The sequence below is a fragment of the Oncorhynchus gorbuscha genome, linkage group LG16 (assembly GCF_021184085.1).
Source record: "Oncorhynchus gorbuscha isolate QuinsamMale2020 ecotype Even-year linkage group LG16, OgorEven_v1.0, whole genome shotgun sequence".
Classification (NCBI taxonomy): Eukaryota; Metazoa; Chordata; class Actinopteri; order Salmoniformes; family Salmonidae; genus Oncorhynchus; species Oncorhynchus gorbuscha.
Window position 1 is genome coordinate 37,656,338 of NC_060188.1, and position 16,192 is coordinate 37,672,529.

General features: G+C 42.7%; 1 protein-coding gene across 2 annotated transcripts in view; it reads right to left on the reverse strand.

The window, feature by feature from the left end:
- LOC123998668 (ras-related protein Rab-28) overlaps positions 1–14,993 on the reverse strand; it is a 77,092-nt gene extending 62,099 nt beyond the window's left edge. The window contains exons 1-2 of one of the 2 annotated variants that reach the window (XM_046303762.1): positions 14,665–14,993; positions 4,769–4,865 (exon numbers count right to left, since the gene is read on the reverse strand). In XM_046303762.1, coding sequence (XP_046159718.1) covers positions 4,769–4,865; positions 14,665–14,739 — 172 coding nt within the window. In that variant the 5' untranslated portion in view covers positions 14,740–14,993. The remainder of the gene's footprint in view (positions 1–4,768; positions 4,866–14,664) is intronic. The other variant, XM_046303760.1, reaches the window with a different exon arrangement.
- Between the last annotated feature and the right edge of the window lie 1,199 nt (positions 14,994–16,192).

The following is a 16,192-nucleotide window of genomic DNA, read 5'->3' on the forward strand; positions in this document are numbered from 1 at the left end:
ATCCCGCAAAGGCGGAGGTGTTGCTAACATTTACGATAGCAAATTTCAATTTACAAAAAAAAAATGACGTTTTCGTCTTTTGAGCTTCTAGTCATGAAATCTATGCAGCCTACTCAATCACTTTTTATAGCTACTGTTTACAGGCCTCCTGGGCCATATACAGCGTTTCTCACTGAGTTCCCTGAATTCCTATCAGACCTTGTAGTCATTGCAGATAATATTCTAATCTTTGGTGACTTTAATATTCACATGGAAAAGTCCACAGACCCACTCCAAAATGCTTTTGGAGCCATCATCGACTCAGTGGGTTTTGTCCAACATGTCTCTGGACCCACTCACTCTCACAGTCATACGCTGGACCTAGTTTTGTCCCATGGAATAAATGTTGTGGATCTTAATGTTTTTCCTCATAATCCTGGACTATCAGACCACCATTTTATTACGTTTGCAATTGCAACAAATAATCTGCTCAGACCCCAACCAAGGAACTTCAAAAGTCGTGCTATAAATTCACAGACAACACAAAGATTCCTTGATGCCCTTCCAGACTCCCTCTGCCTACCCAAGGACGCCAGAGGACAAAAATCCGTTAACCACCTAACTGAGGATCTCAATTTAACCTTGCGCAATACCCTAGATGCAGTTGCACCCCTAAAAACTAAAAAAATGTCTCATAAGAAACTAGCTCCATGGTACACAGAAAATACCCGAGCTCTGAAGCAAGCTTCCAGAAAATTGGAACGGAAATGGCGCCACACCAAACTGGAAGTCTTCCGACTAGCTTGGAAGGATGGTACCGTGCAGTACCGAAGAGCCCTTACTGCTGCTCGATCGTCCTATTTTTCTAACTTAATTGAGGAAAATAAGAACAATCCGAAATTCCTTTTTGATACTGTGGCAAAGCTAACTAAAAAGCAGCATTCCCCAAGAGAGGATGACTTGCACTTTAGCAGTGATAAATTCATGAACTTCTTTGAGGAAAAGATTATGATTATTAGAAAGCAAATTACGGACTCCTCTTTAAACCTGCGTATTCCTCCAAACCTCAGTTGTCCTGAGTCTGCACAACTCTGCCAGGACCTAGGATCAAGAGAGACGCTCAAGTGTTTTAGTACTATATCTCTTGACACAATGATGAAAATAATCATGGCCTCTAAACCTTCAAGCTGTATACTGGACCCTATTCCAACTAAACTACTGAAAGAGCTGCTTCCTGTGCTTGGCCCTCCTATGTTGAACATAATAAACGGCTCTCTATCCACTGGATGTGTACCAAACTCACTAAAAGTGGCAGTAATAAAGCCTCTCTTGAAAAAGCCAAACCTTGACCCAGAAAATATAAAAAACTATCGGCCTATATCGAATCTTCCATTCCTCTCAAAGATTTTAGAGAAGGCTGTTGCGCAGCAACTCACTGCCTTCCTGAAGACAAACAATGTATACGAAATGCTTCAGTCTGGTTTTAGACCCCATCATAGCACTGAGACGGCACTTGTGAAGGTGGTAAATGACATTTTGATGGCATCGGACCGAGGCTCTGCATCTGTCCTCGTGCTCCTAGACCTTAGTGCTGCTTTTGATACCATCGATCACCACATTCTTTTGGAGAGATTGGAAACCCAAATTGGTCTACACGGACATGTTCTGGCCTGGTTTAGGTCTTATCTGTCGGAAAGATATCAGTTTGTCTCTGTGAATGGTTTGTCCTCTGACAAATCAACTGTACATTTCGGTGTTCCTCAAGGTTCTGTTTTAGGACCACTATTGTTTTCACTATATATTTTACCTCTTGGGGATGTTATTCGAAAACATAATGTAAACTTTCACTGCTATGCGGATGACACACAGCTGTACATTTCAATGAAACATGGTGAAGCACCAAAATTGCCCTCGCTAGAAGCATGTGTTTCAGACATAAGGAAGTGGATGGCTGCAAACTTTCTACTATTAAACTCGGACAAAACAGAGATGCTTGTTCTAGGTCCCAAGAAACAAAGAGATCTTCTGTTGAATCTGACAATTAATCTTAATGGTTGTACAGTCGTCTCAAATAAAACTGTGAAGGACCTCGGCGTTACTCTGGACCCTGATCTCTCTTTTGAAGAACATATCAAGACCATTTCGAGGACAGCTTTTTCCATCTACGTAACATTGCAAAAATCAGAAACTTTCTGTCCAAAAATGATGCAGAAAAATTAATCCATGCTTTTGTCACTTCTAGGTTAGACTACTGCAATGCTCTATTTTCCGGCTACCCGGATAAAGCACTAAATAAACTTCAGTTAGTGCTAAATACGGCTGCTAGAATCCTGACTAGAACCAAAAATTGTGATCATATTACTCCAGTGCTAGCCTCTCTACACTGGCTTCCTGTCAAAGCAAGGGCTGATTTCAAGGTTTTACTGCTAACCTACAAAGCATTACATGGGCTTGCTCCTACCTACCTCTCTGATTTGGTCCTGCCGTACATACCTATACGTACGCTACGGTCACAAGACGCAGGCCTCCTAATTGTCCCTAGAATTTCTAAGCAAACAGCTGGAGGCAGGGCTTTCTCCTATAGAGCTCCATTTTTATGGAACGGTCTGCCTACCCATGTCAGAGACGCAAACTCGGTCTCAACCTTTAAGTCTTTACTGAAGACTCATCTCTTCAGTGGGTCATATGATTGAGTGTAGTCTGGCCCAGGAGTGGGAAGGTGAACGGAAAGGCTCTGGAGCAACGAACCGCCCTTGCTGTCTCTGCCTGGCCGGTTCCCCTTTTCCACTGGGATTCTCTGCCTCTAACCCTGTTACGGGGCTGAGTCACTGGCTTGCTGGGGCTCTCTCGTGCCGTCCCTGGGGGGGGATGCGTCACCTGGGGGGTTGATTCACTGTTGTGGTCGGCCTGTCTGGGTTCCCCCCTTGGGTTGTACCGTGTCGGAGATCTTTGTGGGCTATACTCGGCCTTGTCTCAGGATGGTAAGTTGGTGGTTGAAGATTTCCCTCTAGTGGTGTGGGGGCTGTGCTTTGGCAAAGTGGGTGGGGTTATATCCTTCCTGTTTGGCCCTGTCCGGGGTGTCCTCGGATGGGGCCACAGTGTCTCCTGACCCCTCCTGTCTCAGCCTCCAGTATTTATGCTGCAGTAGTTTGTGTCGGGGGGCTAGGGTCAGTTTGTTTATCTGGAGTACTTCTCCTGTCCTATTCGGTGTCCTGTGTAAATCTAAGTGTGCGTTCTCTAATTCTCTCCTTCTCTCTTTCTTTCTCTCTCTCGGAGGACCTGAGCCCTAGAACCATGCCCCAGGACTACCTGACATGATGACTCCTTGCTGTCCCCAGTCCACATGGCCATGCTGCTGCTCCAGTTTCAACTGGCCTGGGCCCTAGGACCATGTCCCAGGACTACCTGACATGAGGACTCCTTGCTGTCCCCAGTCCACCTGGCCATGCTCCTGCTCCAGTTTCAACTGTTCTGCCTTACTATTATTCAACCATGCTGGTCATTTATGAACATTTGAACATCTTGGCCACGTTCTGTTATAATCTCCACCCGGCACAGCCAGAAGAGGACTGGCCACCCCACATATGCTCTCTCTAATTCTCTCTTTCTTTCTCTCTCTCGGAGGACCTGAGCCCTAGGACCGTGCCCCAGGACTACCTGACATGATGGCTCCTTGCTGTCCCCAGTCCACCTGACTGTGCTGCTGCTCCAGTTTCAACTGTTCTGCCTTATTATTATTTGACCATGCTGGTCATTTATGAACATTTGAACATCTTGGTCATGTTCTGTTATAATCTCTACCCGGCACAGCCAGAAGAGGACTGGCCACCCCACATAGCCCGGTTCCTCTCTAGGTTTCTTCCTAGGTTTTGGCCTTTCTAGGGAGTTTTTCCTAGCCACCGTGCTTTTACACCTGCATTGTTTGCTGTTTGGGGTTTTAGGCTGGGTTTCTGTACAGCACTTTGAGATATCAGCTGATGTACGAAGGGCTATATAAATAAATTTGATTTGATTTGATTTGATGAAAGAGATGAGGCGGGATTGGCGTTCGACTGGTCTACATGTAGGGTGGAGGAATGCATGGAGGAATGGGCCAAAATACCAGCAACAGTGTGTGAAAACCTTGTGAAGACTTACAGAAAACATTTAACCTCTTATATACCCTTTGCTGGCAATGAAAAAGTATTGAGATAAACTTTTGTTATTGATCAAATACTTATTTTCCACCATAATTTTAAATTTCATTTTTAAAAAATCCTACAATGTGATTCTGGATTTTTGTCTTCTAATTTTGTCTGTCATAGTTGAAGTGTACCTATGATGAAAATTACAGGCCTCTCTCATCTTTTTAAGTGGGAGAACTTGCTCAATTGGTGGCTGACTAAATACTTTTTTGCCCCACTGTATGCATAGTCACTTAAAACCATACCTACATGTACATACTACCTCAAAATCAGCCTGACTAACCGGTGTCTGTATGTAGCCTCGCTACTTTTATAGCATCGCTACAGTTATTTTTCACTGTCCATTTACTGTCGTTTTATTTCTTTAGTTACCTATTGTTCACGGAATACCTTTTTTGCACTATTGGTTAGAGCCTGTAAGTAAGCATTTCACTGCGCACGGCACACGCAACAAATAAACGTTGATTTGATCAGTGTGCCTATAACAGGTAAAGTTCCGTTTGTGCGCGTGTTACCGTGTGTGTACATGCATGTGCAAATGTATGCCTGTATCTGTGGTGTGGTACAGAGCAGGCCAGCAATCCTAAAGGATGAAGGGGTCTTACCTGGCAGAGTTATTCTCTTCAGAAAGAAATCAAGGCCAATGGTTTGTTTGTATTGTTTCCCAAAGGCCTCCTGTGCAAACCTGGTGGTGAGGGACGTCTGAAACAGAGAGAAATCATGCTAAGCGAATGACTAAATTCATTGAATTTCAAGCCTTATGAACAAGCTTGAGTGTTGGAGTGGTGTTCTGTATGACAACCAGGCCTGTTCCTTAACTGCAAATGACGTGGGCCTATGACTTTTCTCAATAAATATTTTTTTATGGGATGACGTTTACCCGAGCCATTGTAATTAGTATGAGATGAGCTAAAGCAATTACAACTCTGCTGTCTTAAACTGTCAACCCCCAACTAACAGATAAAACAGGTGTTTGGGTAGACACGGAATGCATCTGGACTACAGCCTCTAATCGCCACAAGAAATCCAGAACTCCATGTCACTTAAGTTAGGCTTGTCTGAAAACAAATGTGATTCACATAAAACAGACTTGACATGCCATGTTAAATTCATTTTGCTGGATTAGCCATCTTTAGAGCAATGTGCTTACATAAACAGAGGAATATTGAAACAGGAGCACTTCCATTGTATTTACTACTTGAATATCACTAAAAAAAAGGTCATAATTTTTTAGGAATTGTTTCTTTACATTCACAGAGCATTCACTTATGTGAAAATCTACCACCATTTATTTTCAGAGATATTTCAAGTTATGCCAGCAATAGGTCAAAAATAAAAGAAGAATCGTCATATGGAACACACCAAAAGGGAAGGCACAGGGGACTACAATTAAACCTGCCATCTACATAGAGCGCCTTCAGAAAGGTGTGTTACAGCCTGAACATAAAATGTTACATTTATACCCCACAATGTCAAAGTGGAATTACGTTCTTCAAACTGTTAAAACATTCATTACAAATGCAAATCTGAAGTGTTCAAACCCTTTGTTATAGCAAGCCTAAATATGTTGGAGTAAAAATGTGATTAACAAGGCACATAATAAGGTCGCATGGACTCACTCTGTGCAATAACAGTGTTTAACATGACTTTTTAATGACTACCTCATCTCTGAATCCCACACTTACAATTATGAATTCAGCTGGACGACAGGAAACAGGAGGGCAGAGCGGGGAATATACTTTTTGGCCACCCAAATTTGACCTGCCTCTACAAATTTATAGCATTTGTTCTCCTATGCTGTACCCCACCCCGCTTTTCACCACTGTAACATTGAGATTCTTTCTTCCAGTGCTGGCTGACACATTCACAAACTGCTCCCAAATGTTTTGTACGACCACCAGTCAATTCTACCAGTCAATACTAAAATCTACCAGCATTTGGCTGGTGGCTGGTGTTAATTCCCCACCCTCCAGGGGGGCGTGCTGCAGTGGAACGGGTCGAGAGCTTCAAGTTCCTCAATGTCCAAATCACTAAGGACATAAAAGTGGTCTGCACGTGCAAGGTGCATGAAGACAAAACCTCTTCCCCCCTCAAGAGGTTGAAAACATTTGGCATGGGCCCTCAAATCCTCAGTTATACAGCTGCAACATAGAGAGAATCTTAATTGGCAACAGTACTGCCCTCGTTCACATGGCGCCGACAGACATGGCAGCTCTGCTTCTAGCTTCTAAGCAACTTTGCAATATATATATATATATTTTTTCCTGTGTTCTCTTCCATTATTAGCCCAGAACACTGTTATTACATACAGCCGATATCAGAGCGGTGGTAAATCACCAGCATTACGACCAGAAATACCACTTTCCCAAACTGGATCCTTTGTTTGTACACCCCAGGGCAATTGAACTCATCCCAGAAGCTGCTCCAAGACCTGGCCTGATGACTCCTGGCTGTCCCCAGTTCACCTGGTCTTGCTGCTGCTCCAGTTTCAAATGTTCTGTCTGCGGCTAGGGAACCCTGACCTGTTCACCGGATGTGCCATCTTGTCCCGGACCTGCTGTTGCTCTCTACCGCACCTGATGTCTCGAATTCAATGCTCGGCTACAAAAAGGCAACTGACATTTACTCCTGAGGTACTGACCTGTTGCACCCTCTACAACCACTGTGATTATTATTTGTCCTTGCTGGTCGTCTATGAACATTTGAACATCTTGAAGAACAATCTGGCCTTAAGTGGCTATGTACTTCACCCGGAACAGCCAGTAGAGGCCTGGCCACCCCTCAGAGCCTGGTTCCTCTTCACACGGAACAGCCAGAAGAGGACTGGCCACCCCTCAGAGCCTGGTTCCTCTTCACCCAGAACAGCCAGAAGAGGACTGGACACCCCTCAGAGCCTGGTTCCTCTTCACCCAGAACAGCCAGAAGAGGACTGGCCACCCCTAAGAGCCTGGTTCCTCTTCACCCGGAACAGCCAGAAGAGGACTGGACACCCCTCAGAGCCTGGTTCCTCTTCACCCGGAACAGCCAGAAGAGGACTGGCCACCCCTAAGAGCCTGGTTCCTCTTCACCCGGAACAGCCAGAAGAGGACTGGCCACCCTTCAGAGCCTGGTTCCTCTCTAGGTTTATTTCTAGGTTCCAGCCTTTTCTAAGGAGTTTTTCCTAGCCACCATGCTTCTACATCTGCATTACTTGCCGTTTGGGGTTTTAGGCTGGGTTTCTGTATAGCTGAATCTGCTGATGTAAAAAAGGACTTGATAAATACCTTTGAATGATTGAGATCACGACTCCATTCTGCTCCTCCCTTCCCATAGGTAGAAACACAGACAGGAAGTACCAGTGCTAAGGTCTATTCAATGCTGGTCTGTCCAATTGGAATCCATGCTTCAAGATTGCTTTGATCAGGCGGACTGGGTTAAGTTCTGGGTTGCCTCAGAGAATAACATTGACGGATATACGGACACAGTGACAGAGTTCATCAGGAAGTGTATAGGGGACGTTGTTCCCACTGTGACTATTAAAATCTACCCAAACCATAAACCGTGGACAGTGGCAGCATTTGTGCAAAATTGAGAGCATGAACCACTGCATTTAACCATGGCAAGGTGACTGGGAATATGGTCGAATACAAACAGTGTAATTATTCCCTCCGTAAAGCAATCAAACAATCAGACAAAGTGGAGTTGCATTTCAATGGCTCAGACACGAGCCGTTTGTGGCAGGGTCTACAGATAATCACGGACTACAAAGGGAAAACCAGCCACGTCTGGGACACCGACGTCTTGCTTCCAGACAAGCTAAACACCTTTTTCGCCCGCTTTGAGGATAACACAGTGCCACCGCCGCGGCCCACTACCAAGGACTATGGGCTCTCGTTCTCCATGGCCGATGTAAGTAAGACATTTAATTAAGTGTGTTAACCATTGCTAGGCTGCCGGCCCAGACAGTATCCCAAGCCGTATCCTCAGAGCATGCCCAGACCAGCTGGCTGGAGTGTTTACACACATATCTCAATCTCAAGTCTGACACCAACAGGCTCCTGAACAGCTTCTATTCCAAAACAATAAGAGTGCTAAATAGCTAACAATGTTGACCCTTTTATTTGTGCACCGTCTATGCACACACAGGACTCTACATACTCACTCACACTAACACTCCCAACATTTCACTCACACTAACACTCCCAACATTCCACAAACTGAATCATTTTCTCTCACACACACACACACACACACACACACACACAGATAATCACATATGCTGCTGCTACTCTGTTTAGCATATATTCTGATGCCTAGTCACCTTACTCCTATACCTACAGTATCTACCTCCATCACTCGAGTATCCCTGTCGCCTTACTCCTATACCTACGGTATCTACCTCCATCCCTCCAGTATCCCTGCACATTGTAAATATGGTATTTGGAACAGACTGAGCCTGTATATAGTATGCTTATCTACATTCTTGTGTTCTTAATGGTATTTCTTGCCTTGTTTGTCGTACCTTATGTTATTTTTAGTATTGCATTGATTTGATTACTGTATCGTTGGGTTTGGAGCAAGAAAGGCATTTCACTGTACTTGTGCATGTGACAAAACGTATCTGTATGGTCCCCTTGGTCGAGCAGTGAATTTCAAATACAGATCAACTACAAAGACCAGGGAGGTTTTCCAATGCCTCGCAAAGGGCACCTATTGGTTGTTGGGTAGAAATAAGCAGACATTGAATATCACTTTGAGCACGGTGAAGTTATTCATTACACTTTGGATGGTGACTCAACACCCCCAGTCACTACAAAGATACAGGCGTCCTCAGTTGCCGGAGAGGAAGGAAACCGCTCACGGTGTGATAGGAGAAAACTGAAGATGGATCAACAACAATGTAGTTAATGCACAATACTAACCTAATTGATAGATTTTTAAAAATTCTATACAGGTTTCCTTTTCAAATCCAAAACATGCATCCTGTTTGCAACAATGCACTAAAGTAATAGTGAAAAGGAAAGTGTGGCAAAGTGTTATCTTGGGGCAAATCCAATAGAACAGATTATCATGCGCCATATTTTCAGGCAGAGTGGTGGCTGCATTATGTTATGGGTATGCTTGTAAATTGTTAAGGACTGGGGAGTTTCTGGATTTAAAAAAAAGAAAGAGCTAAGCACAGGCAAAACCATAGAGGAAAACCTGGTTCAGTCTGCTTTCCAACAGACTCAGAGACAAATTTACCTTTCAGCAGGACAACAACCTAAAAACACAAGGTCAAAGCTACACTGGAGTTGCTTACCAAGAAGACAGTGAATGTTAAGAGTGGCCGAGTTACAGATGACTTAAATCTGTTCAAATCAAATGTTATTGGTCACATACACATGGTTAGCAGATGTTAATGCTGGTGTAGCGAAATGCTTGACCTGATAATGGTTGTCTAGCTGATGATAAACAAATTTTTATTTGATTTTTTAAAATAAATGGACAAATATTGTACAATCCAGATGTGGAAAGGTGTTCGAGACTTAACCAGAAAGACAGATTTTCATTAGATGCCCTTGGCTATTTCAACATAGGTTGCGGTGTCCTTATATATTCATTCAACTTAAGCCTGTGAATCTAAAATCTTGAATTGAAGAAAAGGTCTGAGAAAGTCAACTTGAGTGTTTCAACCTCAATGGTTAACTGCACATTAACACTGGAAACGTATTACCTAAAATGGATCAATTGAATGGGTGGGTTCACAGCTCCAATCCAGATGTGTTGGTCATTACTGAGACATGGCTAATTAAGGAAGAGTGTTTTGAATACTGATGTTAACCTTTCTGGTTAATTTTTTTCAGCAAGACAGATCTTCCAAATGTGGGGGAGTGGCAATCTTTACCAAGGAACACCTTCAGTGCTCGGTTGTCTCCAAATTATTTGGGGACAGACTTGGTGATTTGCTGGTTTTAAGAATTACTTTCAAATAGCTCTTTGTTGACTGTTGCTGGGTGCTATCGTCCTCCATCAGCACCGGCCTGTGCCCTACCTACCCTAAGCGCTCTCAAGGCCCCTTACACTATAAGTCTGAATTTGTCCTGCTAGGTGACCTAAACTGGGATAAGCTTAAATCACCTGACCTAGTCCTTCTGTAGCTCAGTTGGTAGAGCATGGCGCTTGTAACGCCAGGGTAGTGGGTTCGATCCCCGGGACCACCCATACGTAGAATGTATGCACACATGACTGTAAGTCGCTTTGGATAAAAGCGTCTGCTAAATGGCATATAAATGGCATATAAATAGTCCTAAGGCAATGGAACTCCCTAAATATATCTCAGATTAATACCAATCCCACAAGGTATGACTCCCAAACACCCAGAAAAGGCTACTCTCATCGATGTTATCCTCACAAATAGTCCTGATAGGTATCATTCTGGTGTTTACTGTGATCACAGTTTTACAGCCTGTGTTATGAATGGCTGCTCAGTGAAACGATCTGTCCTGATTGGTCATAGACGCTTGCTAAAAAAAACTTTAATGAACAAGCCTTCCTTCATAAACTGGCCTCTAATATGGTATAGGATCAGCTTGATCCCCTGTCGAAGACACTTGGACCTTCTTTTTTGATATTTTCAGGGGTATTGATAACAAACACAACCCCATAAAGAAAATTATAATTAAAAAAACAGGTTCAGCACCTGGTTCTACCGTGATCTTGTAGAGTTACTCCACCACAAAAATTGCATTTGGTGAAAGGCTCGGCACATGCATACTCAGGCTGACTGGCTCTCGTTCAGGTAAATGAGAAGTGCACTCGGGCTGACTGGCTCTTGTTCAGGTAAATGAGAAGTAAGTGCACTCAGGCTGACTGGCTCTTGTCCAGGTAAATGGGAAATAAGTGCACTCAGGCTGACTGGCTCTTGTTCAGGTAAATGAGAAGTAAGTGCACTCAGGCTGACTGGCTCTTGTCCAGGTAAATGAGAAGTAAGTGCACTCAGGCTGACTAGCTCTTGACCAGGTAAATGAGAAGTAAGTGCACTCAGGCTGACTGGCTCTTGTTCAGGTAAATGAAAAGTGCACTCAGGCTGACTGGCTCTTGTTCAGGTAAATGAGAAGTGCACTCAGGCTATCCGGAAGGCCAAAGTTAGTTACTTTAAGGAGCAGTTCTCTCTGTGGGTCTAACCACAAGAAGTTCTGGAAAACAGTTAAAGACCTAGAGAATAAACCCCCCTCCTAACAGCTGCCCATGTCCCTTCATATTGATTATGTTACTGACAAGCACATGGCTGAGCTCTTTAATCACCAACTCATTTAAGTCAGGATTCCTGTTCAACTCAGCCATGCCTCCTTGCCCATCCAACATTTCCTCATCTCCCAGCCCTTCTAATGAGACTATCCCCGATGCTTGTCCCTCTTTTTCCCTGCCCAGCAACAAAGTTTCTCCCTGCAGGCAGTTACTGAGTCCAAGGTGCTAAAGGAGCTCCTTAAACTTGACCCCCCAAAAAAACATCTGGATCAGATGGTTTAGACCCTTTCTTCTTTAACCCTTTAAGGCTGCTGCCCATGTCTCTCCTTTCTGGGGTTCCCATTGCTTTGAAGGCAGCCACCATTTGTCCTTTATGAAAAGAGGGAGATCAAGCTGATCCTAACTGTTATAGGCCTATTTCTACTTTGCCCTGTTTATCAAGTGTTAGAAAAATTTGTCAATAGTCAACCGACTGGGTTTTAGTCAGTTTTACAACCAAGTTGACGTCTGCCGGATTTTAAAATGAACAAAATACTTTGGTTGGGTGACTAAACTACATAAGGTGTTATTGTGTGCAGTGGGAGAATAGTCTGCAGACAAAACGCATACAGCAGCAGAACTACATGTATTGCTCTATTTATTTTGTTTATTTCAATACAGGTGAGTGAAGCCAAAATGCACTTAAAATCAATGCAGCATATTCACACTCAAATCATTTCAGGATTCAGAGAAGAAGAAACATTGCAGCTGCCGCAATGTCACGACAACCTCTTTGCTGCAAACAGTCTGTGCTGTGACAAAGACAAATGTTGGTACATTTGTGTTACCTGCATCATGACCATGCAGACCAAGCAGTCTCATTAACCATTTGCCAATAAATGAAAATGTATTTTCAAATAAATCTGAGCATTTGCATTCAGGCTATTCTGCAAAGTAGGCTAGGTCTGGAAAATGTAGGCCTATATCTACCAAGAAGAGAATGAATGACTCATCAAATATGTACAGTTTAAAACAGTCTAGGCTGGGTCTAAAGCCTATGCATAGAATGTTAAAAGTTTTAGGTGAGGTTTGAGTTTCTAGTTTTTGTTTTAAAGAAAATGTGTCCATAATGGTAACTGGTTTTATTACTGGCCTCATTGTTGACAGCAAGCAAGTCGCCCAACAAAGATTCAGATGCCGCCTGAACATTTTATCAGTGCACAACTCTCCATGCCTCTTCCAACTAAACTTCTACCACAGTTGGTTCAATTCCAAATGTAATAGAAGAAAATGATAAGCTTTCAGTGTAAGCCTAAGAAATCCATAAACGCCATTTGAGTCTTAGGTGTGTGCAATCTGGAACGAGATCAATCCCATTTCAGCAGACAGACTTGTCCCCTGCTGGTTCGTATGAAGGAAACGGTCATTACTGCAAGATCCCAGCCGTCATGTTAAAGCACAGCTTATGCAGCAGGGAGTCAAATGAGAACATTCACTCCTGAATATAGAGCAAGGAATGGTTTGCTTTAAAATATAGGCTACACTTTTTTTTCCTACTCAACAATCAAGCTTTACATTCTAGGCACAATTTTATATACATTGAATGTTATGCCTGCGTGAGCAAATGGCCGAGGCCCATATCATTTCCCTGTAACTTAGACCTACAACATTGATTGTGAAAAGAGGCTTTAAACATTATATGTAGGATAGTCTGTTAGGCCACCTTGTACTAGGCAATACAGCAACTTAATTATTGTGTATTCCACACACACACACACACACCTGTGTGGCCTACCTGTAAACAGTGGCTAACAAAGTAACATTAGACAACCAGAGTACTACGGTCCAAAGCTCTTCAGAAACCTCTCCAAAAGCACATGTAACCTGGATTAAGGGTCAGGTACGGTTAACAGGATTCATGACAGATTTAAATCCAATATGCTTCGAAGCAGTTTATGGATCTGGTGAACACCTTGGCAATCTCCCTCTGAACAATTCTGAATTGAAGATTGGAGCATATATTTTGAGATACGGCGTACCGGTAAAACATGAGCCTATCACAATAATGAAAAACAAATGTCCAGAAAACTGTAGGCTATTTACCACTTATCATTACCGCATGTCAACAGGCATAGAAAATGAATGAATGGATTTGAAAACGGGTGGTATAGCCTACACGCCAAAATGTGATGTGACTCAACATTTTGCCAAAGCAAAGATGAGTGGCCAACATCGAGACACGTGAGGACAGCAGTGGATGCATAAATTCTTGCCTAATGACAATTGGCAAATGTCAATACACTTTTTTGGTGTTGTGTCTCTTTCCATTAGAGGCTGGAAATACTGTATGTTGCGAGTGGATGAACATGCCCTTTGACGTGATTGTTTGACTTAAATAAAAACATTATGACTGGTTGTGTTTATGCCACAATAAAAGGTAATACATTTTAAAAAGTTAAGACAAATCTTTTACGACTAGGCCCACAGAGATCAAATTGAATTAATGGCGAGTCTTATTTGTAATTCTATGATTATGCCCATCAAAAATGTGGTATATCGGAGGTCCCGTACAAGGAATAAATATATTCCTACTTTCACCCCATTTAGGCATGTTGATGCACTCAGCTGCTCAAACCTTTTTTGAACACATAGCCTATAGATTCTATCAGAGCAATATATTAGCCTACTGAACTCATCAGCCCTAAATGTGGCAGATTAGGCTGCGACTTCTTCGGTCTCCTTCAAGAATGATGACGTTCTACAAACGTGGCCCTTGTCACCGTCTGTGGCCAGGCAACATGTTGCGCACCACAGGCTTAATTGTCCCGTATGTTGACACTGTTCCTATTATTGACAGTAACTGGGATTGGATTCCATGTCGTAAACTAGCTAACGTTTCGACCCCAGACCAGAGCTAGCTATTAACATTACTCTGCCCGTTGTGCAAAATTAAGACGGTAACTAACATTACCCCCAAAAATTGCATCATTGGCTATAGTTATGCGACAACAAACATTGCCTGTCTGACAAACCAATGTGATGTTTTCCCTTCTACCTGGCTGAAGAGCTAGCTAGTTAACGTTAACTAAGGCTAGCTAAACAGCTAACAAGCATAGCCAAAACGTTGGCATAGCACACGCTGCTATGTATGAAAATTCTGTAAGATACTTCTGAGCTAAAGTTACCTACTGCAAAGTAATTTACCCAATTAGCCACATAGTTATGTTTCTAGCTAGCCAGCTAAATTAACACTACTCAAAATATCAAGTCTGTCTGTTAGCTTGCTATCTCATTTAGCTTGAAAATCCCTTACCTTCCCTGATGCGCCGTCCCCGATGACTACAATTTTAAGTTGCTTATCTTGACTGTCCTCTTCTGAGTCAGACATTTTGAAATATAACAATGACGTTATTTATTCTATTGAAAATGAACTTCTATTCACAGTCAACGGTTATTGAATATAGCTTGCTAATCAAATAGCTAAAATAAACCGAGCACAAGGTAACCAGACGCCATTTCACCAGATACTACTGTTGCCAGGCATGTTCCATTTATATTTTGTAAGCCTGTTATTTACAAACACTTTATCGGGAAATACTTGTACATTTGATGTTACAGTTTTTATATTTGCTTTATCATCAAGGTTAGCTAATAAAGGAGGTTGAAAAAAAATATGTTTAATAATGACACTGCTTACAATGGACAAATCCTAGCAGGACCTGACGCGTCCCTGTTGCTATGGTAATCCAGGTCAAAGGTGGAGAGGCGCTCTTTCCTATAAATAAATGTAGGCTCGCCATTTAAGTATTTACCATTCCTTAAATAATACAGTTCTTCCCCCACATGATGTACCTAATGTGCATCAACCTGTAGCCTAGCTACACCTTCGAAAACGCTCTACATAGCTTCGCCTAGCCTATGCATCATGCATTAATGGTCTTTACAAAAGAAAACATTCAAATTATCCATAGCCTATAGGCTACGAAGTGCATGCTCAGAGAAGCACAGAGCAAAGTTATATTTCTAAGATAGCTGCTGAGATGGTGTAAATAAAACTAGGTTGCATGACACACTGCAATGGATGTTCCAACCCTGAGCCCTGGCCCCCAAGTAAAAAAATCCTATGACAATGAGTGTTTTTTCCAATAGAATCGGGATTCTCACTTGACTTGCCTTGTTATTGGCAAGTCAACTCCATTTTCATGATTTCTGGTAAATCATCCAAATAAATCAATCTGTTAGAGTTGCGTAAATTCGAATCTGGTATCAGGATAAATATAACAATAAGTCACCGATTTTATACTATGTATTTTTTTATTAGCTAAGTAATAAATGGCAAATGCAACTTTCGTATATACGGGCTCACTGTAATACCACGCAGGGCAGAACAGAGAACTGACAGGATGTATGTAAACAGTATTCTTTATACTGTGATAGACATAGTTCCAACACATCTGTTGGCCTATCACAGTAGAGACTGGGCGTGGTTTAAACTTGCTCAGCCTATTGCAGGCGCTCAGGCGGGTCCCCGCATCTTGGCGCTTCTTGGAGTCCTCCCTTCGTCGATGTACTGTTCTGGTATCGCAGCCAAGTTAGAACCGTTGCTCAGTTCCTGCTATTGTGTTGTTCAGCATTTTTCCATCTCAGTTAAACCTCGTGATGACCACCCCTCCCTATCACAACTGTGTATGATACAGCAAGTCACACCATGTGCTCAATATTGTTATATACAAACACAAGGACAAAGCATCTGCTGGGCTGTTATCTACAGTTTTGCAACATGCAGGTCACACCATGTTACTCAGTCCTTGTCACACACAAACAGGCAAGTAGCAAGCAGT